Here is a 26,006-nt window from a genome sequence, read left to right as displayed (position 1 = left end):
TTTTTTTTTTATTGATTTCAGAGAGGAAGGGAGAGATAGAAAGAAACATCTATGATGAGAGAGAATCATTGATTGGCTGCCTCCTGCATGCCCCCTACGGAAACCAAGCCTGAAACCCGGGAAACCCCAGGCATGTGCCCTGACCGGGAATCAAACCGTGACCTCCTGCCAGAACCGGTTTGGCTCAGTGGATAGAGCGTCGGCCTGCGGACTCAAGGGTCTCGGGTTCGATTCCGGTCAAGGGCATGTACCTTGGTTGCGGGCACATCCCCAGTGGGGGGTGTGCAGGAGGCAGCTGATCAATGTTTCTCTCTCATTGATGTTTCTGGCTCTCTATCCCTCTCCCTTCCTCTCTGTAAAAAATCAATAAAATATATTAAAAAAAAAAAAACCGTGACCTCCTGGTTCATAGGTCAATGCTCAACCACTGAGCCACACTGGCTGCATGACCTTGATACTTTTGAAGATTATTGAACAGTTTTGTACAATGATCCTCAATTTGAGTTTGATGTTTTTTCATGATTGGAATGAGGTTATACATTTTGGGCAAGAATAACAAAAATGGTACCATATTTTTCTCAGGGCATCATATTAAGGGTTTCTTGATATTAATATTTTTTATTAGTGATATTTATCTTAATCACTTGGTTAACTTGGTATCTGCAGGATCTCTACTTTATACTTACTATCTTTTCCCTTTCTAGTTAATAAATATCGTTAGGGAGATAATTTGAAACTATTTGGTGTCATTTTAAATATATTTTACAGATTTTTAAGAGTTTTTTTCTTAATTGCAAAAGTATTGACACTTGTTTGTCTAAGTCAAGCAACATGACATTGTTTATTCTTTTTTTATATATTTTTATTGCTTTCAGAGAGGAAGGAAGAGGAAAAGAGAGATAGAAACATCAACAATGAGAGAGAATCATTGATCAGCTGCCACTGCACACTCCCTACTGGGGATGGAGCCTGCAACCTGGGCATGTGCCCTTGTCTGGAATCGAACCTGAGACCCTTTAGTCCACAGGCTATCCACTGAGCCAAACCAGCTAGGGCAACATTGTTTACTCTTTTAATCCTCACCCCAGGACATGCTTATTGATTTTAGAAATAGGGGAAGGGAGTGAGAGAGAGAGAAACATGAAACATCAATTGGTTGTCTTCTGCATGTGCCCCAACTGGGGATCGAACCCACAACCTAGTTATGTGCCTTGACCAGGGATCAAACCTGCTCCAACCAACTGAGCCACCCTGGCCAGGGCTTTATTTTATTTTTTTACCTACATTTTAATGGGTTTTGTAGGGTAATCTCATTGTCATTTTAATTTGCATTTTTGTAATGACTAATGATGTTGAGCATGCTTTCACATGTAAATAAGCATGGCATAGCTCAGCAGGTGTTGCTCAGTGGTTGAGTGTTGACCTATACCAGTAAACCAGGAGGTCATGGTTCAATTCTCGGGTCAGGGCACATGCCCAGGTTACAGGCTCAGTGGGGCTTGCAGGAGGCAGCCAATCAGTGATTCTCTCTCACCATTGATGTTTCTCTTTCTCTCTTCCTCTCCTTTCCTCTCTGAAATCAATACAAATATATATTTTTTAAAAATAAGCATGACATAGAAGTCATCTGTAACAGTTTCTTTTGAAGAGCAGGTTTTACTTTTGATGAGGCCCAATTTTTTTTTCCTTTGATGGTTAGTGCTTTTTTTGTGTTCTAAAAACTCTTTGGCACTCATTCATTTTGATCTCTCATTAATTGCATGGTTCTTGAAAAAAAACTAATACTGTGGGGAATGCTTTGTCTGTACAGCCTCTAACTGATAATAGAGTTACCTTTACACACCAAAAATTAGCCATTTCAGAAGGGAAGGATAATTCTCACCCACTACAGCTGCTTTTCTTTTTTCCAGATATCTATGGTATATGTGGGCAATCACTTGTTTCCAAGACTTTTTTTTAATCACCCACTTTCCTTTTGTATTGTCAAAGGATAAAATAAGAATATATTATAGGTCACTTTCTCTGAAATTACAGAACTGTGCTATTACTGGTGCCCCTAGAATTTTAAGAAGGAACTTATAACAAAATCTACTCATTTTCTTTTCTTTCAGTGGTGGGATCAGCAAGTTGATTTTCATACTACTTTCTTGCACCATTTGGCACAATTGGTGCCCGAAATTTATTTTGCTGAAATGGACCCAGACTTGGAAAAGCAGGAGGAGAGTATACAAACGTCAGTATTCACTCCACTGGAATGGTATTTATTTGGAGAAGATCCAGATATTTGTTTAGAGAAATTAAAACATAGTGGAGTATTTCAACTCTGTGGGAAGGTTTTCAAAAGTGGAGAAACAACATATTCTTGTAGGTAAGAATTAGAAATTTACAGGATTGGTTATAATTACAATATTGATATTTTGTAATTCAGGTACACCTTTCTTGGTTTATTACTTGTATAATCCTACTTAACTAACTTCCTTTTATTATGCACTTATACATCTGTTTTTGCTAGTATACTAGTAGCTTGTTTGTTTGTTTTTAAAATTTTTTTTAATTTCAGAGAAGAAGGGAGAGGGGGAGAGATAGAAACATCAATGATGAGAGGGAATCATTGATTGGCTGCCCCCTGCACTCCCCTGACTGGGGATCAAGCCCACAACCCGGGCATGTGCCCTTCACAGGAATCGAACCCTGACCTCCTAGTTCAGTGATGGCGAACCTTTTGAACTCGGCATGTCAGCATTTTGAAAAACCCTAACTTAACTCTGCTGCCGTGTCACATATAGAAATTTTTTGATATTTGCAACCATAGTAAAACAAAGATTTATATTTTTGATATTTATTTTATATATTTAAATGCCATTTAACAAAGAAAAATCAACCCAAAAAATGAGTGTCATAGGTTCGCCATCACTGTCCTAGTTCATATGTTGACACTCAACCACTGAGCCATGTCAGCCGGCAGCTTGTTTTTTTAATATGACATAATTAAGCAGTTTTCTCATTTTTTCTTCATGTTCTCCAAAAGTGTGCATAAGTGATAGATTTTTGCCTCATTATGTAGTCCACATACTCTTAATTTGAAACTCTTGAGGCCAGGTGTATTTCAGAATTTTTATACTTCCCTAGCAGAGTCAAGGCAGGATTTTATCATCAAACACAGCATTTTTGTAAGAAATCTGTAAATATGCACAGCAAGCGGTATACATAGAGTCTGTAGTTTCATGTTATTTCAAGTCAGTTTTTGTTACCAAGTGAGATTTGGTGCCAAAGGATTGCAGACCTGTAAGGGCAGAAAGAATTTCACTGGGTAAAGGAGGCCAGTGGTATGGAAACTAGAAACAGATTTAGGCTTTTACCCTTTGTGAGAGCAGTTGCCTTAAACATGGAAAACTTTTTCACTCCCTAATCCTGCCTGAAACTTTCAACTTTTAGATCTTAGCAGCACTTTTAGTTGTTTTTCTTTTTTCTCCTTTAATAGAGGTAGTTTAGGTTGGGTTAGAAGTGGGACTTTTTAGACTTTATAAATACAGAAATTGTTTTTTGCTTTACTGTAATTCTAGGTTTGACTGGTTTATATTTAGTTAATAGTTGTTTAGAACATACTATCTTTTATCCAATTCTTTCATCAGGAAAAAGTCAGCTTATGTGTTTTGTACACTGTTTTGCTGTATAGCCTGATATACTTCATTTATCTTACATATTTTTAGCTGAAGCCCTAATCAGTTTCAACTAAAGCATAGTAGACATTTGTAGACCCTATTTCTCCAAAAGTGTCATGGAGACATTTAAAAAATATATATGTTTTTATTGATGTTTTTAGAGAGAGAGGAAGTGTGAGGGAAACATCAATGAAAGAGAAAAATCGATTGGCTGCCTCCTGCAGGCCCCTGTTGGGGATCTAGCCTGCAACTTTGGCTTGTGCCCTAAGCTGGATGCGCCATACTGGCTAGGGCACATGGAGGTATTTCAAATCGTCACACCTGGGGAAATGGCACTAGTGGGTAGAGACAGGGTTGCTGCTTAAACATCCTACAATGCACAGGACATCTTTATGTCTGACAACTATCTGGTTCAAAACTTGAGTACTGTTGAAGTTTAGAAATCCTGCTCTAAATAGGTCAGTAGATCAAATACATTTTAGAGAACATTGTTAGGCAATTTTTATTTCCTATTATTCTTTTAAGATTTATTTTTAAAACTTCCAATTCCATATCTTCAACTCTTCTAAATATTTTAAAAATTAATTTTGTAGCCCTAGCCGGTTTGGCTCAGTGGATAGAGCATCAGCCTGCAGACTGAAGGTCCCAGGTTTAATTCTGGTCAAGGACACATGCCTGTGTTGCGGGCTCGATCCCCAGTGGGGGGCATGCAGGAGGCAGCCGACCAATGATTCTCTTTCATCACTGATGTTTCTATCTATCTCTCCCTCTCTCTTCCTCTCTGAAATCAATCAAAAAAAATTATTTTAAAAAAATTAATTTTGCATTTTGCACTAATTTATAGCAGGTCCTCAAATAACATTTTGTTCAGTGTTGTTCATTATAGTGATAAGATGCCATAGGAACTTAACTCTTGTTTATGTCAATTAACCTATTGTAAAAATTATATTTTTGGTGTGTATGGGTTTTTTTTAATCCTCACCCGAGGATATGTATTTTAAAATTGATTTTGAGAGAGAGAGAGAGAGAGAGAGAGAGAGACACACATCGATGTTAGAGAAAAATATCAATTGGTTGCCTCCCATACATGCTTTGACTAGGGATTGATCCCTCAACCTAGGTATGTGTCCTGACTGGGAAAATTGAACCTCTGCAACCTTTTAGTATACCAGATGATGTTGCAACCAACTGAACCACTCAGCCAGGGCTGAAATTAGTTTTGTTATATGTTGTTTCACTTAAAGTCAAAGAACCTATAGGTGACCTTAAGTGAGGACTTACTATATATTGTCCTCAGTGTTTTCCTGAAAATATTAAATAAAATAGTACATTTTAAAAGCTGTTGTTAGGGAAGAAATGAAGAGAGATTGAATTTCATTCATTAAATAAATATTAGTTCAATATCTAACATGTAGTAGGCACTGTTTTAAGGTGTTTGGGACATAATCAATATCCTCCTATATAATAAAAGCGTAATATGCTAAGTGTCCAGCCTATCGGTCCACCATTCGGTTGACCTCTCAATCAGTCGCTGTGACGCTCACTGACCACCAGGGGGAAGACTGGTAGGTTAGCTTGCTGCTGGGGTCCATCTGATCTGGACTGGGCTAGAGGGCTAGACATGCCCTGGAGCTCTCCATTGTCCCTCCCCGGCTGGTGGTCCCTGATCAGCCTGATCGGGACTGGGCAAGACTGCCCCAATGGACCCCGATCGCCGGCCCCAATCGCTGGCCAGGCCGAGAGACCCCATGTGTGCATGAATTCATGCACTGGGCCTCTAGTATAAAATAAATAGAATGCTGGCCAGGTAGTTAAGTTGGTTAGAGCATCGTCCTGATAACGAAGGTTGCGGGTTCGGTCCCAAGTCAGGGCACATACAAGAATCAACCAATGCATACAAAAATAAGTGGAACAAATCAATGTTTCTCTCTCTCCCCCTTCCTCTATCTCTAAAATCAATCAATAAATAAAAAATTTAAAAAATAAATAGAAATTCCTGCCCTTATGATGCTTACATTCTAATGGCTTTTGTCTTTATCCAAGCTTTATTTACCATTGAACAATCATTGTTTGTAAAGTGTTTGTAAATGTAATGGGTAAGATGATTGCAAATACTTTTTTAAAAGTTAATTGCCGGGGTTCTTGTCCCAGCATCAAGAAGGGTTCAGGAATCTGGACAAGGGGCTGAGTGTAGATGACATAGGAATCCAGAGACTAATAAAGAATCCCGAGACGAGATATAATTTTGAAAAGGCATTGGGGGTCAGAGGACCTTCAGCTAAAGGAACTGAAGACTCCCTCCTTGTCTAGGACCCTTGCTTTTATTAACACAATTTGTCCTAAGGCAAGGTGGAGATAATACACTTCAAAGGGTAAGGTTTCAAAGGGTACAGAAGCATTGTCAGTTAGGGGAATAGCCTATGGCTGTTCAGGTGTTTGGCCAGTAGGAGGCAATAACATGTAGATTAAGATGCCTTTTAGCTGTCTGGCAGCCACAGTCAGTTTCCTATTCAGGTTTGGAGAAATGCCTTTAGCCATTCCCAACAGGTGACTACATGTGTGACTCAACCCTGTTGAGTCCCCAAGTCTCATCAACCTTTTGATGAAACTCTTGAAATTATGACATGCTGGAATTGGTTTCCGGCAGTTAATCACTTTTTCATAAAACTAATTTTGAAGTGTATCTTAACAGTTTGAAACCATGTGCAAACTCAAAGTAATGAGAATGATTTAAGAAACAAAATGAAATATCCAAACTTAAACATTCAACTATGGCTAAAATGAGGCTAAAATTGTTTGAAATTTAGTTTTTGAAGCATTTTTATAATTAGTTTGGATCATATAGGAAACTCATTCACATTACATTATAGTCCGTAAGCATCAGTTGGAGTAATCTAAATTTTGGATTCTGATTTTTAATCTTTTTCAGGGATTGTGCAATTGATCCAACATGTGTACTCTGTATGGACTGCTTCCAGAACAGTGTTCATAAAAACCATCGTTACAAGGTATGAAAATAGAGCCATAAAATATTTAGATTAGCAGGAATCTGTTGGCCACCTAGTTCATATTCCTGACCAGTACTTGAATTCCTGCTATTACAGTTCTGATGTGTGTAACTTTAGCTCTGATTAAACATATTATGCGAGGAAGAGGTAGTCCCATACAATTTTTTATAAGTATGTCACATTTACACAAAAGATTGTGTAAGGTGTATGAACAGCTTAAAGGATAACTATAAAGTGAACACTCATGTAACCAATACTAAGGTCAAGAAATAAAACATTGCCTGCTCTCAGAGGCCTCTTCCCATTTGTTCTTCCCGGATCATAATCTTTCTCTCACCCCTCACAATAATTTGTCCTTTATTCCCCGTTTAGCTTATCACTCAAATCATATTGAATAGTTTTATCTGGGTTTTTAAAAAATATATATATATTATTGATTTCAGAGAGGCAGGGAGAGGGCGAGAGATAGAGACATCAGTGATGAGAGAGAATCATTGATTGACTGCCTCCTGCACACCCCCACTGGGGATTGAACCTTGACCAGCATGTGTCCTTGACCAAAATCTAACTCAGTACCATTTAGTCCCCAGGCTGATGCTCTATCCACTGAGCCAAACCAGTTAGGGCAAGTTTTATTGGTTTTTGAACTTTATGTAGGTGGAGTCATACTGTATCTTTTTCCTTTTGAGTGACTTCTTTCATTCAGCATTGTGTGTGTAGCTGTAATTTGTCCATTGGCCTTATAATGCTCAGTAATCCATTTTGTCTTTATTTATTGTGCTATATATGGATAATGCACATTGCTTCTAATTTGTGGTTATTATGAACAATTCTGCTATGAACATTCTTATTTGTGCGTTTTGGTATATATGTACAGTAGTTTTTCTGGGCTATTTATCTGGAATAGAATTGCTGAGTTCTAGAGCAGGGGTGGGCAACCTTTTTGTGAGTGCATGCCAAAACCAGCAAAATCTCTGACTCATAATTCTTCTGCGTGCCAACCCTAATTTTTTGAGAACATGTTACGCCTACTTGATATCTCTTAAGGTGTATGTATGTGAAGAACCTTGAAGAAATAATAAAATTCATTCGAGTGACAAAAACACAGTATATGATGATGAAAAATACATTTATTTTTTAATGTATACATGTACACTGATAGTCCGACAGAAAACTTTATGACTCCGTTTGATATTATCAGTGGGACTTTTGCTGCTGCATCACTGATGACAGAGATTTTACATCAAGTTTATATTCGTGACCTTCAGAGATATGCACGAGCTACTACTTTCATCCGTCAGGCTACTCGAGACTTAACAAAATTCATCACTCAGAACAAAGATTCACAAGCGTATGTGGATGAGAACATGGAGAGTAATGCTGTCGCAGTTTTTTAAACAAAAAATTTTCTGGAATGGCATTCCAAGTCCTCAATAGTTCGTTTTCGACACTTCTCTCTGGTAGTCCTGTCTCTAATCGCTTTTTTTCAATGTTTTCCAAGTCAACTCTAAGGTCAATAAATTTCTGCTTCCAAATTGAGCTACTCTGAAATTCAATCAACTGCATTTCAAAGTCAGCCATGTCTATCCGTGAAAACATTTGTAAGTTTAGTTCCTCCAGTTTCATGCTGTCTGGAAACCTCATGAATTTTGCTGTCTCTTCCAGTTCTCTGAATTTCGCAAATCTTGAGAAGAACTGCTCAATAGTTGACTCGATGATGTTTAAAAACAGCTTTTGAAGGCTTTGACAGTCTGTTCTGTCATCTTTTGGGAGGTCTTTGATGTGCCTCTTGAGGTTTGGGAAATATCTAAATCTCTCACCATCCACATCCCTCTTAAAGACTTCCAGTTTCTTTTCAAAAGCCTTTATGTAACCAAACATAACATCAAGTGTCTTGCCAGTTCCTTGTAATTTAACATTTAAGTCATTCAAATGTTCACAAAAATTGTAAATGGAAGATTATAAGAGAGGGTTTCGCATGCCAGCAAAAGTTACTGGCGTGCCATGTTTGGCACGCATGCCAGGGGTTGCCCACCCCTGTTCTAGAGTATATGATCTTCAGTCATAATAGATAACATCAGACTGTTTTCCAAAGTGGTTGTACCAATTTATGGCAGCAGTATATAAGAGTTGCCATTGCTCCACATTTTTGCAAGATTTGGTGTCTTTTTAATTTTAGCCAATCTGATGGTTATATAATAGTGTCACATTGTGATCTTAATTTAATTTTCCTAATTACTAATGAGGTTGAGGGCTTTTTCTTTTCCTGTTACATTTTTAGACAACCTTGTAATTTTGAGCTGAAATATACTTCTTAAGTAATAGTATTGGTTCTTTTTTTTTTTTTAAATATATTTTATTGAGTTTTTACAGAGAGGAAGGGAGAGGGGTAGAGAATTAGAAACATCTATGAGAGAGAAAGATCGATCAGTTGCCTCCTGCACACCCCCTACTGGGGATGTGCCCTCAACCAAGGTACATGCCCTTGACCGGAATCGAACCCGGGACCCTTGAGTCTGCAGGCTGACGCTCTATCCACCGAGCCAAACCGTTTAGTGCAGTATTGGTTCTTTACTCTGGGCTTAGACAAACATAATAACTTGATGCTTCTTTCTGTGTATTTTTAAAAAACCCTCACCCAAGGATATTTTTCCATTGCTTTTTGGAGAGAGGGAAAGACAGAGAGAAATATTGATGTGAGAGAAACACATCAATTGGTTGCCTCCTGCACTTGTCCTGACCAGGGTCCAGGCAGGGGAGGAGCCTACTACTGAGGTACGTGCCTTAGACTGGAATCAAACCCAGGACCCTTTGGTCCACAGGCTGACACTCTATCCACTGAGCCTAATCAACCAGGACTGATGTTTCTTTTTGGACATGTAACATGCCTAAAGTTTTATATAGACTGTGTCTTCCATAGAGTTGAAAGTGATGTTTATGTTTTTAGACTGGCCTCAATATTATTGCTTTAAGCTCAGGAAGTGCTGGGCTATAGATATAGGTTATAAATATTGTGCACAAGGAAAAACAGATTGAGAAGCCTATAATATAGTGTGGTTAAAATGTTTTCCTAAGATTACAAAGCTAATCACTGGTGGAATTTACATATTTGATCATTGGTTACACTCCTCAATTGTAACAAATATACCACACTAATGCAAGTTCTTAATAATACAGGAAACACTGTAGATTAGGGGAAGAAGGGCTATATATAAACTTGATATTTTCTGCTCAATTTTTCTTTAAACCAACTGCTCTAAAAAATAATTTTAGTTCTATTTTTTTAAAGAACTTTTAAAGGTTCTTAATACATTTTTCCAAATTGCTATAGGAAAGAACTATACCAAATGTAGTACAGTCAGCAGTCCAGAAACCTGCAGGACCTGCAGAAACCTCTTAATAGAAACTTTATAACTGAACCCGACTTTTAAAATAATTCTACCATCACTATTGAAATGAAATTATTTTATTGTTCTTAATGTTGTTTCTCTTACCTTACTTTGGAATGGTGAATATGAAATACCCTTGCATTGCTACTTTACTTTGCTATCATCCTGGATAATAGGAACAAGGCATTTGGCAGTTTATTTTGCAGTCGTTCTTGCTGACAGGACCAAGGTCTTTGATTTGAAGAGTAGAATAAATTTTAAGTAGCCAAGATCAGAATAATATGACTTTGATCAAGTAGAACCAAAATAGTAGCTGAGTTTATCTAACAGGGTCTTCTTGCATCTTCGAAGTTAATACTGAAAACCAAGCCGGCTTGTAATCTTGGCACTCTTTTTTGGAACACATTCTAGAGTCAATTAGAATAAACTTGGAGAAGAAAACAAAGCTCACTAACAATGTTCTTTTTCCTTTGTTCCGCTTCTGTGTATGTCTCTATATTTACTAAATGACAGTGATGTATTTATATTTGTGTCTTTCATCCCTACCTGACTATAAGCTCTCCAGGACAAGATCCAGATCTCATATACTTTATACCTCTTATGTCTGTCATGGTACTTGGGACATAGAGGCTTTCAACAAGCATGTGTGAAAATAAAGTGTTAGGATCAAAAGCACTAAATCATAGGCAGAGCTGGTGATATCTAAGATTTAATTATAAAAATAACTATCTCGGTCTATTTTAACATCAGCCTGTTGTAATCTTACATAATGAGAATTTATATACATACTAGAAGCCCGGTGTACGAAATTCGTGCACTGGGGTGGTGGTCCCTCAGCCCGGCCTGCGCCCTTTTGCAGTCCAGGAACCCTCAGAGCAGTGGTTCTCAACCTTCCTAATGCCGCTACCCTTTAATACAGTTCCTCAGGTTGTGGTGACCCCCAACCATAAAATTATTTTTGTTGCTACTTCATAACTGTAATTTTGCTACTGTTATGAATCATAATGTAAATATCTGGTATGCAGGATGTATGTAGGCGACCCCTGTGAAAGTGTCGTTCAACCCCCAAAGGGGTTGCGACCCACAGGTTGAGAACCACTGCCTCAGAGGATCAGACCTAAGCTGGCAGGCAGACATCCCTCTTGCAGTCTGGGATCCCTCACTCCTTACTGCCCGCCTGCTCACTGCTCTTTACTACTCAGCTCACTGCTCCTTAGCGCTGCCGCGGAGGCGGGAGAGGCTTCTGCCACCGCCGCTATGCTAGCCAGCCATGAGCTCGGCTTCTGGCTGAGTGGCACTCCCCTTGTGGGAGCACACTGACCACCAGGAGGCAGCTCCTGCATTGAGTGTCTGCTCCCGGATGGTCAGTGCGCATCATAGCAACCGGTCATTCTGGTTATTCCACCATAACAGTCGCTTAGGCTTTTATTATATAGACTTGAGGCCTGGTGCACAAAATTCATGCACACGGGGAAGGGGGTACCTCAGCCTGGCCTGCTCCCTCTCGCAGTTCGGGAGTCCTCAGGAGATGTCCGACTGACGGCTTAGGCCTGCCCCAGGGAGCGAGCCTAAGCCATCAGTCTGACATCCTTAGCACTGCCGCTGCGCTCACCATCCGTGAGCCCGGCTTCTGGGTGAGTGGCGCTCCCCCTGTGGAAGGGCACTGACCACCAAGGGGCAGCTCCTGAGTTGAGTGTCTGCCCCTTGGTGGTCAGTGCATGTCATAGCCTGTCTTTCTTCTGCCTTTTGGTCGATTTGCATATTAGCCTTTTATTATATAGGATACTAGAGGCCCAGTGCACAAATTCGTGCACCAGTGGGGTCCCTTGGCCTGGCCTGTGGGATTGGGCGGAAACCGGCTCTCCAACATCCCCCGAGGGATCCAGGATTGCGAGAGGGCACAGGCCAGGCCGAGGGACCCCACCAGTGCACGATTGGGGCCAGGGAGGGACGCGGGAGGTTGGCCAGCTGGGGAGGGATCGCAGGAGCGCTCCAGGGAGTGTCCAGCCTGTCTCGCTCAGTTCCGATAGGCCGGACCCCAGCAGCAAGCTAACCTACTGGTCGGAGCGTCTGCCCCCTGGTGGTCAGTGCACATCATAGCTACTGGCCGACTGACTGCCTTCTGGTGGTCAGTGCCTGTCATAGTGAGCAGTTGAGCTGCCTTAGCATATCATTAGCATATTATGCTTTGATTAGTTGAACTGATGACCAGACGACCGGACACTTAGCATATTAGGCTTTTATTATATAGGAGGATTATCTTTGAAACACACAGTGTTAAAAAATGTTTATTTACCTAGGCAATATAATAAAACTTACCTTTTAAAATTTCAAATAATACAAAAGATTATAAATAAAAATTATATTTGTCTTTCTGCCCCCTTGTACTTTCTTTGTTAAACTAAACACTACTGTACAAACTTACAGATCTTTTTTTTTATCTATAAACATGTATTTGCAAACATGCACACAGACATACATATGTTTATATATTTAGAGAGGTATTGTGTGTGTGTATATATAAATGGGATCCTACTGTATATTCTATTTTGCTACTTGTTTTTAAATTAACAGTACAGTGGGGCCTTGACTTACGAGTGTCCCAACTAACAAGTTTTTCGAGATACGAGCCGTCTCTCGGCCGATTTTTTGCTTTGAGTTGCGAGCTAAAATTAGGGTTACGAGCCAGCTTCAGATACCCCACCGCTAGTTGGCGCAGTGAACGTCACAGTGAACGCCACAACATCAGCCCAGCATCACGTGTCTCACTCGTTCACTTTAAGATTTGACATACGAGTAATTTGAGTTACGAGCTCCGTCACGGAACGAATTAAACTTGTAAGTCAAGGCCCCACTGTATATCATGGGTGTAATTCTATGTTGATACATATAATAATGTTCTTTTTCTCTGTTCCATTCCTGTGTATGTCTCTATATTTACTAAACGACAATGATGTATTTATATTTGTGTCTTTCATCCCTACTCTTGCCTTATTTAATTGTGCATGTATTCCTTTGTGGGAATATGTCATCATATATTTAACTCATCCACTTTGTATAAACAATTATATTGTTTTCAGTTTTTCACTGATCAACAAATATTGAAGTGTACATATGTCTTTATTTTCATATAGTTCAGTGTATATATTCAAGAATGCCTAAGGCTAGATTCTTAGCAGATTTTCTGGATTGAACAGTATGTACATTTAAAATTTTGATAATTTTTGCCTAATATTGTTTTGTTTTTAATATATTTTTATTGATTTCTGAGAGAGGAAAGGAGATGGAGGGAGGGATACAAACATCAATGGTGAGAGAGAATCATTGATCAGCTGCCTCCTGCATGCCCCTAATGGGGATTGAGCCCTTAACCTGGGCATGTGCCCTGACACAATAAAAGGGCCCATGAGTAACAGAAAAACTCACCCAGTGTGATCAACTTCGAAATATATCCTTTTAATGGGAATGTAAGTTGGCACAAATAACTCAAGAACAACATTAGGTACCCAGCCAGTGTGGCTCAGTTGTTGAGCATCGACCCATGATCCAGGAGGTCATGGTTCGATTCCCAGTCAGGGAATTCAAAATCAGGCCATTGTCATTCTCTATCTGGCTTAATATATTTTAGATAACTTTTTTTTGCAAGAACTCTCAAAGGAAAAATGTAAATCATTTTAGTTGCTGTAGGACACCAAATAGATTAAAATACTTTTTACATTTCTTAAGTACAATATATAAGTATCATTATAATTATTTTAAAATGTCTGTTTAATTAGAAAATCGCATTACTTAAGCATTCTGGGAATTGTGTAGATTTTTTTTTTGCACACTTCACAATCTGTTCTCCATTAGTACAAAAATGTAAAAACTATCATTTAAAAATTAGAGTATATTTTAAAAATTTATCAAATTTGAAGGTACATTTTTGTTGTGGTTAGTATTCAGGTTTTTTACATATCCAGTTCCCATTACATTAAACACAATTAAGGTCAAGTATTAGGGAACATTTATTATTTGAGTTATCTGTGTCATTCTTCCTTGCTTTGTAATATGTTTTGAAATCAAGACAAACTCATTTTTCATTTATTAGATGCATACTTCTTCTGGAGGAGGATTTTGTGACTGTGGAGACACCGAGGCATGGAAAACTGGCCCTTTTTGTATAAGTCATGAACCTGGAGCAGCAGCTACTACAAAAGAGGTAAGAATATTAGTTGTTTTTTTTTAAAAAAAAATAAAAAATGCTAACTACTTTAAGCTTGCTGAAATTAGATAGAAATAAATGTTTTGTGTATGGGTTAAACTGAATTCCATTGAGAATCCTAATAGTGAATTCATAATGAAAAGTTAACTCAGAATACTTTTTGTTAAGCAGTCAATTTGATAAGAGTGAACAATACATATTTAAGCCTAAAAGAACAAATGTAAGTAATTATTGTTAGAAGCCAAATGTAATAAATTAGGAAACAGAAGAACTGACACATAAATTTAATAATTACTTTCCTTAAAAAAAGTCAACAAATTGATTATTCACTATACATCCTAATCAAGAAAAAAAAGAAGTGAGCCAACTCAGATGTATATAAGAAAGAAGAATGAGGAAATAATGATACAATCACAGAAGGGGAATTGTAAGCATTATAAAATAACTCTTTATATGACTATAAATACATTTGAAAATGTATTACTTTATCAAACAATATAAAATGCCAATTTATTAATAAACAGAACACCTGAAATATTTGTAAGCTTTGAAGAAATTCAGAAAATTGTCATGAGACAATACTTTTTAAAAAATGCCATCTACACTAATAAAAGAGAAACATGCAAATTGGTGTCACTCCGCTATGCCCACCAGCCAATCAGAGTGGCTATGCAAATTAATCCAACAAAGATGGCGGTTAATTTGCATATGCAGGTGCGGAGTGAAGACTGAAGGCTCCGACCGGACGGAAGACTGAAGAGGCTTGGCTTCTCCACTGCCGCCAGACCAAAGGCCTGGGTCCCTGGTGCCGGAGAAAAACCGGTGTCGGCAGCCAGGTGCGCAAATCTTCATGCAACAGGCTCCTAGTGTTCAAATAGTTTCACAGAGGAATTCTTTTGAAAACTTTAAGAATAAGGAGTTTTTGTACTCTTTAAACTGTTCCAGATAACGCTAAAGCAGTGAACACCCCTAGGGCCCGCCTTTTGATCTCTTTAAGTACCATTTTCCATTAAATGCGATCAGGGATTGCTGTGAAAATACTAGATTCCAGGCCTTAGGGAATACATAAGCTTATAAGGATGGGTTTATGTCAAAAGAAGAACACAACTTGAAAGGACTTCCATTGACCTGAGTTGGACAATTGTAGCATCAAAAAATAATAAAAAATAACCGCAATAATTCATTAACTCATATTAAAGATATAAAAACCCATGAGTTCCTAATGAAACATATATGAGAAAGCAAATTTAGAAAGATGAAGTTTGTTGCCATTGTAGTGATTATTGTATCAATTACTTAAAAGTTGGTAGGAATTGTGTTTCATGGTAAACAAGTATTTTCAGTTGATGAGGCAAAGCTGTTCTTTTTTAAATATATTTTTATTGATTTCAGAGAGGAAGGGAGAGAGACAGAGAAACATCAATGATGAGAGAGAATTATTGATCATCTGCCTCCTGCACGCCTCCTGCACACCCCCTTCTGGGGATCGAACCTGCAACGGGGCATGTGCCCTTGACCAGAATCAAACCCAGGAACCTTCAGTCTACAGGCCAATGCTCTGTTCACTGAGCCAAACTGGCTAGGGCAAAGCTTTTTTTTTTTAGACGAATGCTAGCTAATAGAAAAAGGATACTAGAATAACAAAAATCAACATTTGCAAGCCCTAAGGAAATCTATACTAATAAAAGGGTAATATGCAAATTGGTCAGGATGCCCTCACAGTAACGACCAAACAGCAGGCTACATGGGGCAACCAGGCCGGCAGGGGGGGCAGTGAGAGTTAGGGGCTACCAAGCCAGCAGGGGGGCAGTGAGGGGCAACCAGGCCAGCATGGGGGGCAGTGAAGGGCAACCAGGCCAGCAGGGGGGCAGTTGTAGGTGACCAGGCTGGCAGGGGGGCAGTTGGGGGTGACCAGGCTGGCAGAGGGGAGCAGTGAGGGGCGACCAGGCCAGCAGAGGAGGGCAGTTGGGGGGTACCAGGCCTGCAGGGGAGGGCAGTTGGGTGACCAGGCCAGCAGGGGGGCTAGTTGGGGGCAACCAGGCTGGCAGGAGGGGGCAGTTAGGGGTGATCAGGCTAGCAGGGGGGGGGCAGTTAGGGGCGATCAGGCAGGCAGGCAGGTGAGCAGTTAGGAGCCAGTGGTCCCGGATTGTGAGAGGGATGTCCGACTGTCGGTTTAGGCCCAATGCCCAAGATCAGGCCTAAACTAGCAGTCGGACATCCCCCAAAGAGTCCCGGATTGGAGAGGTGTTCTGCACCGGGCCTCTAGTATATGATAAATAAGGATCATTACTGGATGTGAAAACCGTTGAGACTTGAATTGATAAGGAACAATATTCACATGGTTCTAAATTGTCATCTCATAGATTACTTGATAGTCATAAGAGAATAAAATGAAACTTTACAATGAAGGTATCATGCTGTCATTCCTGAAGCCAGTCATGAATCACTGCTAATAGTGGGTTGATGTGGCATAATGAGCATCATCTGATGTAAAATGCAGTACATAGCGTAACACCTGAAAATCAGTCAATGCAATATACCATATAAATAGAATAAAAAATAAAACCATGTGATCATCACAAAAGATGCAGCAAAAGCATTTCACTAATTCCAACACACTTTCATGATAAAAAAGACTTAAACTTAATAGAAGAGAACTTCCTCAACCTGATAGAAGGCATCTAGGAAAAACTCAAAGCTGTAATTATACTGGACGAATCTTCGTGCACTGGGGGTGGGTCTCTCAGCCTGACTTGCACCCTCTCCAATCTGGGCATTCTCAGGGGAGCCCTCTCCAATCCGGGAGTTTCTGTCCGTCTTTACAATCATATGAGTGAATTGTCTGAGACCCCCAACCCAGTTTGGTTTGTTGCTCACAGAGTAATAGAGGCATCTTTTTTTTTCTTTGCTTCATTGGTGGAGATTTCCTGGAAGTTTTAGGATATCTTCCCTTTAATTTTTCCTAGACACTCTGATTTTACTTATGTCTCTCACCTTTGCTTTCCCTCCAACCCCCACCGCAACAGTAACTTGCTCCACACTCACTTTGCTCTAGTGTCTAGGAGATCCATCTGCCACCAGAACTGCGATTCCCAGCATTCCTGGTGCTCCCTGTGCTCTGGGCTTCCGCTTCAGGTCCTGGGGCTGCCAACAGAACTACTATTCCCAGAATTCCTGGTGCTCCCCATGCTCTTGGTTTTCTTTTCCTGCTCTGTCTCCGTCCCATGGCCTCTCACTCTGCCAAGTCCTCCAAGCTGCCAGCTCTCCCTCTCTGCTCTCCCTCTGGCGGCTTGGGGAGCCAAGTTCCCCAAGCCGCTCCACTCTCAGCTGGCTCTTCCACTCTGCTCTCCGCCCAGCAACTTGGGGGAGCAACCGAGGGAACCACGTCCCCTCAAGCTGCCAGCTCTCCCACTCTGCTCTCCGCCCAGTGCCTGTGTATGCAAATTAACCCGCCATCTTTATTGGGTTAATTGGCATACTTGCTCCTGATTGGCTGGTGAGTGTAACGGAGGGACGGTCAATTTACATGTTTCTCTTTTATTATATAGGATACTGTCTCCCTAACATCAGGAAGGAGACAAAGATTCTATTCTTGCTACATCTATTCATTATTATACTTGAGGTTCTAGCCAGGGCAGTTTGTCAAGAAAAAAGAAATAAAAGGCATTCATATTGGAAAGGAAGAAGTAAAACTAGCTCTATTTACAAATGACATGATTTATATAAAATATTTAGAAAATCCTAAGGAATCTATTAAAAAATAGTTAGAACTAATAAATCAGTTCAGCAAGATTATAGGATATAAGATAATTATATAGCCCTGACTGGTTTAGTTCAGTGGGTAGAGCGTCGGCCTGTGGACTGAGGGTCCCAGATTCGATTCCAGTCAAGGGCATGTACCTTGGTTGCGGGCACATCCCCAGTAGGGGGTGTGCATGAGGCAGCTGATCGATGTTTCTCTCTTATCGATGTTTCTAATCTCTATCCCTCTCCCTTCTTCTCTGTAAAAAATCAATAAAATATATTTTTAAAATTTTTTTAAAAAAAAGATAATTATATAAAAACTAGAGGCCTGGTGCATGAATTCTTGCACCAGTGGGGTTCCTCAGCCTGGCCTGCGGGACCGGGCGGAAACCAGCTCTCCGACTTCCCCTTAGGGGTCCTGGATTGCGAGAGGGCACAGGCAAGGCTGAGGGACCCCACTGGTGCACAATCGGGGCCAGGGCAGGATGTGGGAGGTTGGCCAGATGGGGAGGGCCCGCAGGAGGGCTCTAGGGCATGTTCGGCCCAACTCGCTCAGTCCTGATCAGCCAGACCCCAGCAGCAAGCTAACTAACTGGTCAGAGCATCTGCCCCTGGTGGTCAGTGCACATCATAGCGAGTGGTTGAGTGGCCTTTGTATATTATTAGCATACTTGGAGCCCAGCGCGTGAAATCACGTGGCGCCGCCCACCCACCTGCAGCCCTGCCTTGACACCCGAACCTGTCCACGCAGAGCTCCAGCATGCCTAGCCCAGCCCCCAAATCCTCTGGCCTTCTCTGGCCACTTTAAGCCCCGCTCTCAGTCCCTCGAATCACCACGGGCTGGTCCCACCTTCTCTAGGTGCCTCCCCGCTTCCGCCCCATCTCGGGAGCAACATGGCAGCTCCACCCCATCATGGCACCGGAGGAGAGCGTGGAAGCTTCCCACCTGCTGCACTATGCTTCTTCCCCTGGCAGGTGGGCCACAGGGCACTCAGAGTGTGAGCAGTGGGTGGCGAAGGACTGGTGAGGGGGGCACTATGGGCTCTCACCCCTGTCCTCCCTGGCATGGGATGGTCCCGCCTCCTCCAAGCGCCTACCTGCTTCTGCCCCAAATCCGGAGCAGCGTCCCAGCTAATATGCTAATGGTCTGGTCGTTACCCACTATGGTGTCCCAACCATTAGCATATTAACTCTTTATTAGTATAGATTACACTTTGATTGGTTGAACGGACAACTGGACACTTAGCATATTAGGCTTTTATTGAATAGGATTACTTGCATTTCATCCTAGCCAGTTTGGCTCAGTGGATAGAACGTCAGCCTGCGGACTGAAGGGTCTTGGGTTCGATTCTGGTCAAGGGCACATGCCTGGGTTGTGGGCTCGATCCCCAGTAAGGGGTGTGTAGGAGGCAGCTGATCAATGATTCTCTCTCATCACTGATGTTTCTATTTCTCTCTCTTCCTTCCTCTGAAATCAATAAAAAATATATACATAAAGAAAAAGAAGCAAAAAAGTTTCTTATTAAAAAACAAAAACTTACTTGTATTTCTATACATTGTAATGAATACTCTGAAAATGAAGTTAATGAAAAAATTCCATATATTATAGTATCAAAGAGATAAAATATTTAGGAATAAATTGAAGAAAAGTATGAAATTTATATTCTGAAAACTATAAAATATTGTTGAAAGAAATTTTAAAATATCTAAATAAATGGAAAAAATCTCATATTTCTGAAACAGAAGAGTTACTATTTGTTAATATGCAGTTCTTTGTGTTTTTTTCCAGTACTACCAAGGAATTAATTCAATTATTAGCCAACACTGTCCAGGTGTCTCACAAGTTTATACTGGATTTCCACTGGATTTCTTTTTTTTATCTTAAAGAGCTACTATGATTTTTTTCTTTTCTTTCCTGTTTGAGTCCTTTGTTTAAATCAGTGGTTCTCAACCTTGGCTGCACATTAGAATCACCTGGTAATCTTTTTAAAATCCTGATTTCTGGGCCTCATCCTCCAGAAATTTTGTTTCTTTGTTATGGGGTGGGGCCACAACATTAGTAACAAAGAAACAGAATTTCCGGAGGATGAGGCCCAGAAATCAGGATTTTAAAAAGATTCCCAGGTGATTCTAATGTGCAGCCAAGGTTGAGAACCACTGTTTAAATAACGCTATTGTGATATAACTTGCATACCATATAAGAAAATTCATCCATTTAAAGTGTATAATTCAATGGTTTCTTACTGTATTCATAGAGTTGTAACTGTCAGCATAATCAATTATAGAACATTTTCATCATCTCCAAAGAAACCAGTCACTCCATTTTTTTCAAACTTCCCAGCCTTCGGCAATTAATTTGTCTCTGTAGTTTTGCCAAGTTTGGACAGCCTATATAATAAAAGCCTAATATGTTAAGTGTCCGACCATTCGTTTGACCAGTCACTATGACATGCACTGACCACCAGGGGGCAGATGCTCAGACTGGTAGTTTAGCTTGCTGCTGGGTCTGGGCGAGACAGGGCTGGACACGCCCTGGAGCCCTCCCACAGTCCCTCCCCAGCCCCGATCGTGCACCAGTGGGGTCCCTCATCCTGGCCTGCGCCCTGTCGCAATCTGGGACCCCTTGGGGGATGTTGGAGAGGTGGTTTCTGCCCAGTCCCAACAGGCCAGGCTGAGGGACCCCACCAGTGCATGAATCCGTGCACCAGGCCTCTAGTATTTTATAAATGGGAAGATATCATATGTGATTGGCTTCTTTCACCTAGCATGTTTTCAAGGTTTATCCATGTGGTAGCATGTACTTCATTCCTTTTTATGACCAAGTAATATTCCAATATATAGATATATACCACGTATTATTTATCCATTTATCAGTTGATGGACTTTTGGGGTGTTTCCACTTTTTGGCTATTAAGAATAATGCTGCTATGATCATTTGTGTATACGTTTTTGTGCAGACATTTTTAAATTTCTCTTTGATAGATACCTAGAAATGGAATGGCTGGGTCATATGTTAACTATGCTTAACATTTTGGACACCTCTTAGACTGTTTTCCTAATTGGCTGCACCATTATATTTCTACCAGTAGTGTAAGGGTTCACATTTTTCCACATCCTGGCCAACACTTGTTATTATTTGCCTTTTTTGTTATACTCATCCTAACAGGTGTGAAGAGGTATATCATTGTGATTTTGATTTGCATTTCCATAATGGCTTATGATACAGAGCATTTGGATGCATTTTTTTTTTTTTTAGCTGATTGGTTTGAACAAGCCTTTTATTAAGGAGATGATGTTCTGTAATAAAAAGTTTTTTATGGGAATCAAAAGACCCAGGTTTTAGTCTTGCTTCTATTTATAGACTCTTTGACCTTGGATGGGTTCCTTATCCTTTAAATGTCATTAATTCTCTGCCTTTCTTACAGAATGGCTATGGGAATCAGTTTAAATTATGAGAAAAAAAATTTTTTAAAGAATAGTTTATCAATTTTTAGAGCAAGAGGAAGGGAGAAAAGAAATCTTGATGTGAGAGTGTAACATCGTTCTGTCTCCTGCATGCTCCCCACTGATTAGCCCACAACCCAGGCATGTACCCTGACCAGTAATCGAAACATCAACCTTTTGGTACATGGAATGACGCCCAACTGAGCCACACTGGCCAGGGTGTGAGAAAGATTTTTGTAAGTTATAAGAGCTAACCAGTAGTTCTCTGATATTATCATAGTTAGGCTACTCAGAAAAGCAGAGAACATTCATATGGCAGAGCATCACTAAAAGGGGGTGAAGAGGGCATGGTCCTGTCTCCTTCCTTTCTGTTATCTGTAGCACTGACTTGGCCACAAGGAGTTAAACTAAACTGATATAAATAGCAACTTACTTGAGGTCAACTCAATTTTATTCCTGGAGGATGGTGTAATGAACTTATTAAAATTCATTAGAGGCCCAATGCACGAAATTCATGCAAGGGGCTCTGCCCTCGCAGCCCCGGCTTCGTCAGAAAGGTGGTCTGGAAGGTCATTTGGCTGTCCGGTCTAATTAGCATGTTATGCTTTTATTATTATAGATTATTATAGCCCTGGCTGGTGTGGCTCACTTGGTTTGGTGTCATCCCATGCACCGAAAAGTTGCAGGTTCAATTCCCAGTCAGGGCACATGCTCAGGTTTTGGGCTCAATCTCTGGTTAGGGGGCATGCAGGAGGCAGCTAATTGATGTTTTGCTCTCTCGTTGATGTTTCCCTTTTTCTCTCCCTCTTCCTTTCTCTAAAAAAAAGAAAATCGATTTAAAAATCTTTAAAAAATAAATATACATAATTATAAATTAATAACACTATCTTTTTTATCCATTTTATTTGTATACAATTGTTGGGGTCCAACCCCAGCAGGTCCAGGGGTTCCCCATAGGTGTGGACGGAGTAGGCGAAGAAGGAATGACACGGAGGCAGCATTCAGGTGATCATCATAGTTGGGTTCCTCAGCCAGGTTCTGTTGCCAGGTTCGCCAGGTTCTCCAGCCAGGTTCTCATCTCTAGTCAGGATCTCCAGCCAAGTTCTGGTGCCATGTTCTCTCGCTAGGTTCTCCAGGTTCTCCAGCCAGGTTCGGTCGCCAGGTTCTGTCTAGGTTCTCCAGCCAGTTCTGTAACCCAGGTTCTGTCCAGGATCTTTTGCCATGTTCTCTTGCTAGGTTCTGTCTCTAGGTTCTGTCTAGGATCTCCAGCCAAGTCCTGTCTCTAGGTTCTGTGTCCTGTTGTCTTGTTACATCTATATTTATACCAGTTGATTTTAATCCTATCAATTTCTATTCCAAAGGTTAGGGCGTTTCTTATCTCCATTCCAGGGAGTAAAGATTATGTAGCTTAAGCGTGATTGTTCTTAGTTAAAGTGATTAACTACCCGCCTGGCACTTAGTTAAGGGGTTTTATTCCCTCCCTAACTTCAGGGGAAAATCCCTACCTGGGGAAACAACCTTTCTCGGAGAGGTGACCTTGGTTAAAACACATAGCGCTAAGGGGAGCAAACATATTAAGAACAGTATGCCATATACGCCAGGTCCCTTGAAACATATGCTATGCAGATGTTTCTTCTCTGCAGCGACTGTGTCAAGCAGCAAGGATGGACCAGCTCCCGGCATACAATGTTGGTAGTGTGTTTTTCTCTGCTTTCTTACAGAATTTACGTTGTTCATTGAATGAAGAGGTAATTGCCCAAGCCAGGAAAATGTTCCCTTCAGTGATAAAATACATTGTAGAAATGACTATATGGGAAGAGGAAAAAGAACTGCCTTCTGAACTCCAAATAAGGTGGGGAAATTTTTCAAAAACTATAAGTTTTAGTGATTGTTATTTATATTGCAAAATAAGTGTTGGAAGAATGTTCTTGTTATTTACTGCTTAATTTATTACCATTATGCAAATTTTATAGAGAATCGTCTTTTGGGAATACTTTCAAAATGTCCATTTATATGAGATAACAGAAGTTAAGCCAAAAAGAAGAACCTAGTCAGGATCTTCTGATTTTTAAGAAAAAAACAAACAAAAAAACTATTTGCAGGGTTATGTTCTAAATGATTTATAAGTCCCTAGCAGCCACTTATACCAGTAGGGAAGTAAGTTGCCCAGTTTGATACTGGCCTGGACTAACTTCCAGGCTCCCAGTAGGTTTGTGAACGAAGGTAGAGACTTGGGCACAGTGTCTCTCCCTTTAGCCCAGGTCTTTAAGATTAAAAAATGTTTGATGGCCCGGCCAGTGTTGCTCAGTGGCTGAGTATCAACCCATGAACCTGAAGGTCATGGTTCGATTCTCAGTCAGGGCACATGCCCGGATTGCGGGCTCAATTCCCAGTCGGGGGCCTGCAGGAGGTAGCCGATCAGTGATTCTCTCCTATCATTGATTGCTGTTTCTATCTCTCTCTCCCTCTCCCTCTCTCAATGTGTTCCTCGAGTGGGTTGTTGCATATTTAAAAAACAACAATAAAATACGTTTGTTGGCAGGAATTAGGAATTGGCCCTTTGCCCTGTGCTTTGGTATCTAGGATTATTTCAGTTGTAGATATTTAACATCTTTAAGCCCCAAATCCAGGAATTCCTAATAGGCATAAATAAGTCTTTCCGAGACTATAATATTTGCTCTTAACTTACAAATACAAAAGGGGATTCCAGACCTGATATGAAGATATAATTTGGGCCTTGTGGGTAAATCTAATCACAAATCTATTATTATTCTTTGAATTTACTAGGTTTTATGGTTTGTTTTATTTTAGTAGAGAAAATTAAGAATTTAAGTTTATAAAGACAATAAACATTGTTTTACTCTTGCTGGGCCATAAACTGCTAGGGAAAATACAGGTCATCAGAGATTATGTCCACAAAGGTTTTAATTTCAAATATGTGATAGCATCAGTTAAACTCGTTTAAGAATTGTGTTGGTCAACAAAATATTAGTTAGCAATCTGCCTGCCTAAAAAGGGAGAGTTGCTTGAGTGTGGATGTGTATGGAGGCAGCATCGGACTTCAGATTCACAGATCTGAGTTCTGTCCTTCTCACTGCTTATTGGCATTGTGACCATGAAGAAATCCTTTTGAGCTTCCATATCCTAAGCTATAAGAGGCCCAAGAAAATCTTCCTCTTAGAGTTATGAGGATTAATAATTGAGCGCATTGTAAAAGCATATTATATAAACTGTTGAAAACTGATAACATCTAAATTTGTGTAGCCCATGACAACTATTTTCACATGTTTTATAAGATCCTCACACCACTCTCAAATGTAGACATTATACTCTTCTTAGAGATGGAAGAGGCATTGTCATATCAACAAGTCTAAAAGCCTAAGCCACCCAAATGTCTATAAGGTCCCTCATTCAGTCAAATGGTAGTGCCTGCACTTTAAGTCTATATACTTAAAAAAACTTAAATGTACTGTAAAATCAGAAATATAAGGTAAAACAAAAATAAATTCAATAAGAACTAAATGTTATTAAAATGTTAGTATTATTGCCTGCTTGAAGGTTCTGAGTCTGAGGTATTTCTTCCTTTGTCAAGATGAGAAGTTAGGAAGAGTTAAGAGTGGTATTAAAACCATGACCCTGGCCTGGACCAACTTCAGGTTCCCAGGAGGTTGTGAACAAAGGTAGGGACTTGGGCACAGTGTCTCCCTTTAGCCCAGGTCTTTAAGATTAAAAAATATTTGATGGCCCTGCCAGTGTGGCTCGGTGGTTGAGCGTCAACCCATGAACCTGGAGATATGGTTCAATTCCCAGTCAGGGCACATGCCTGGATTGCAGGCTCCGTCCCCAGTAGGGGGAGTGCAGGAAGCAGCCAATCAATGATTCTGTTTCATTCATGTTTCTATCTCTCCCTCTCCCTTCCTCTCTGAAATCAATAAAAATATATTTTAAGAAAGTTAAAAAAAATAAACTGATAATAATAATCTGTATCTGGAAGTGATTAAAAAAAAGTTGGGGAAAAGACATGGAAAAGGTAATACTTTTATTAGGGTTTTTTAAAATTCCACAGTACTGTACTACTTAAAATAATTTCCTATATGAGTATTATAGTGGTACTTTCTCATATATATGAGCTTACACAATGCTGCTTTGGTACAAATGTCATATATTATTTTAGTCTATTTTTCATATTTTCCTTTGTTTATTTGTTGCAATATCTGAATGCTTATCTTATTTTTTAAACAGGGAGAAAAATGAAAGATACTATTGTGTCCTTTTTAATGACGAACACCATTCATATGACCATGTCATATACAGTCTACAAAGAGCTCTTGACTGTGAGCTTGCAGAGGCCCAGTTGCATACCACTGCCATAGACAAAGAGGTTTGTGAGCTTCATTTGAATTATTGTACTGTCTTATATCAGTTCCTGGAAGTTAGGTGTTGACTGAGCCTTTGCCAAGTGCCTTAGTATTGTGTTAGGTACAACCATCTTTTTTACCCATTTCTTTTTTTTTTCTTTTTTTTTTTTTTATTAAATCTTTATTGTTCAGATTAC

The 26,006-nt window shown here is 40.1% G+C and overlaps 1 protein-coding gene across 6 annotated transcripts in view; it reads left to right on the top strand.

The window, feature by feature from the left end:
* Positions 1-26,006, top strand: part of UBR1 (ubiquitin protein ligase E3 component n-recognin 1) — a 160,521-nt gene that overhangs the window by 9,641 nt on the left and 124,874 nt on the right. For 5 of the 6 annotated variants that reach the window (XR_001360937.1, XM_014534847.1, XM_005860317.2 and 2 more), the window contains exons 2-6: positions 2,112-2,368; positions 6,592-6,670; positions 14,150-14,260; positions 23,173-23,303; positions 25,694-25,832. Coding sequence is in view for 5 of the 6 variants with exons in the window: in XM_014534847.1 (XP_014390333.1) it covers positions 2,112-2,368; positions 6,592-6,670; positions 14,150-14,260; positions 23,173-23,303; positions 25,694-25,832 (717 nt within the window). In the remaining variant the exon portion in view is untranslated. Of the gene's footprint in view, positions 1-2,111; positions 2,369-6,591; positions 6,671-14,149; positions 14,261-23,172; positions 23,304-25,043; positions 25,132-25,693; positions 25,833-26,006 lie in introns of those variants that run through there. The other variant, XM_014534848.1, reaches the window with a different exon arrangement.

This window comes from Myotis brandtii, unplaced genomic scaffold, assembly GCF_000412655.1.
Source record: "Myotis brandtii unplaced genomic scaffold, ASM41265v1 scaffold133, whole genome shotgun sequence".
In the NCBI taxonomy this organism is placed as follows: Eukaryota; Metazoa; Chordata; class Mammalia; order Chiroptera; family Vespertilionidae; genus Myotis; species Myotis brandtii.
The sequence above is the reverse complement of the archived record's forward strand: the minus strand, read 5'-3'. Positions and strand labels throughout refer to the sequence as shown.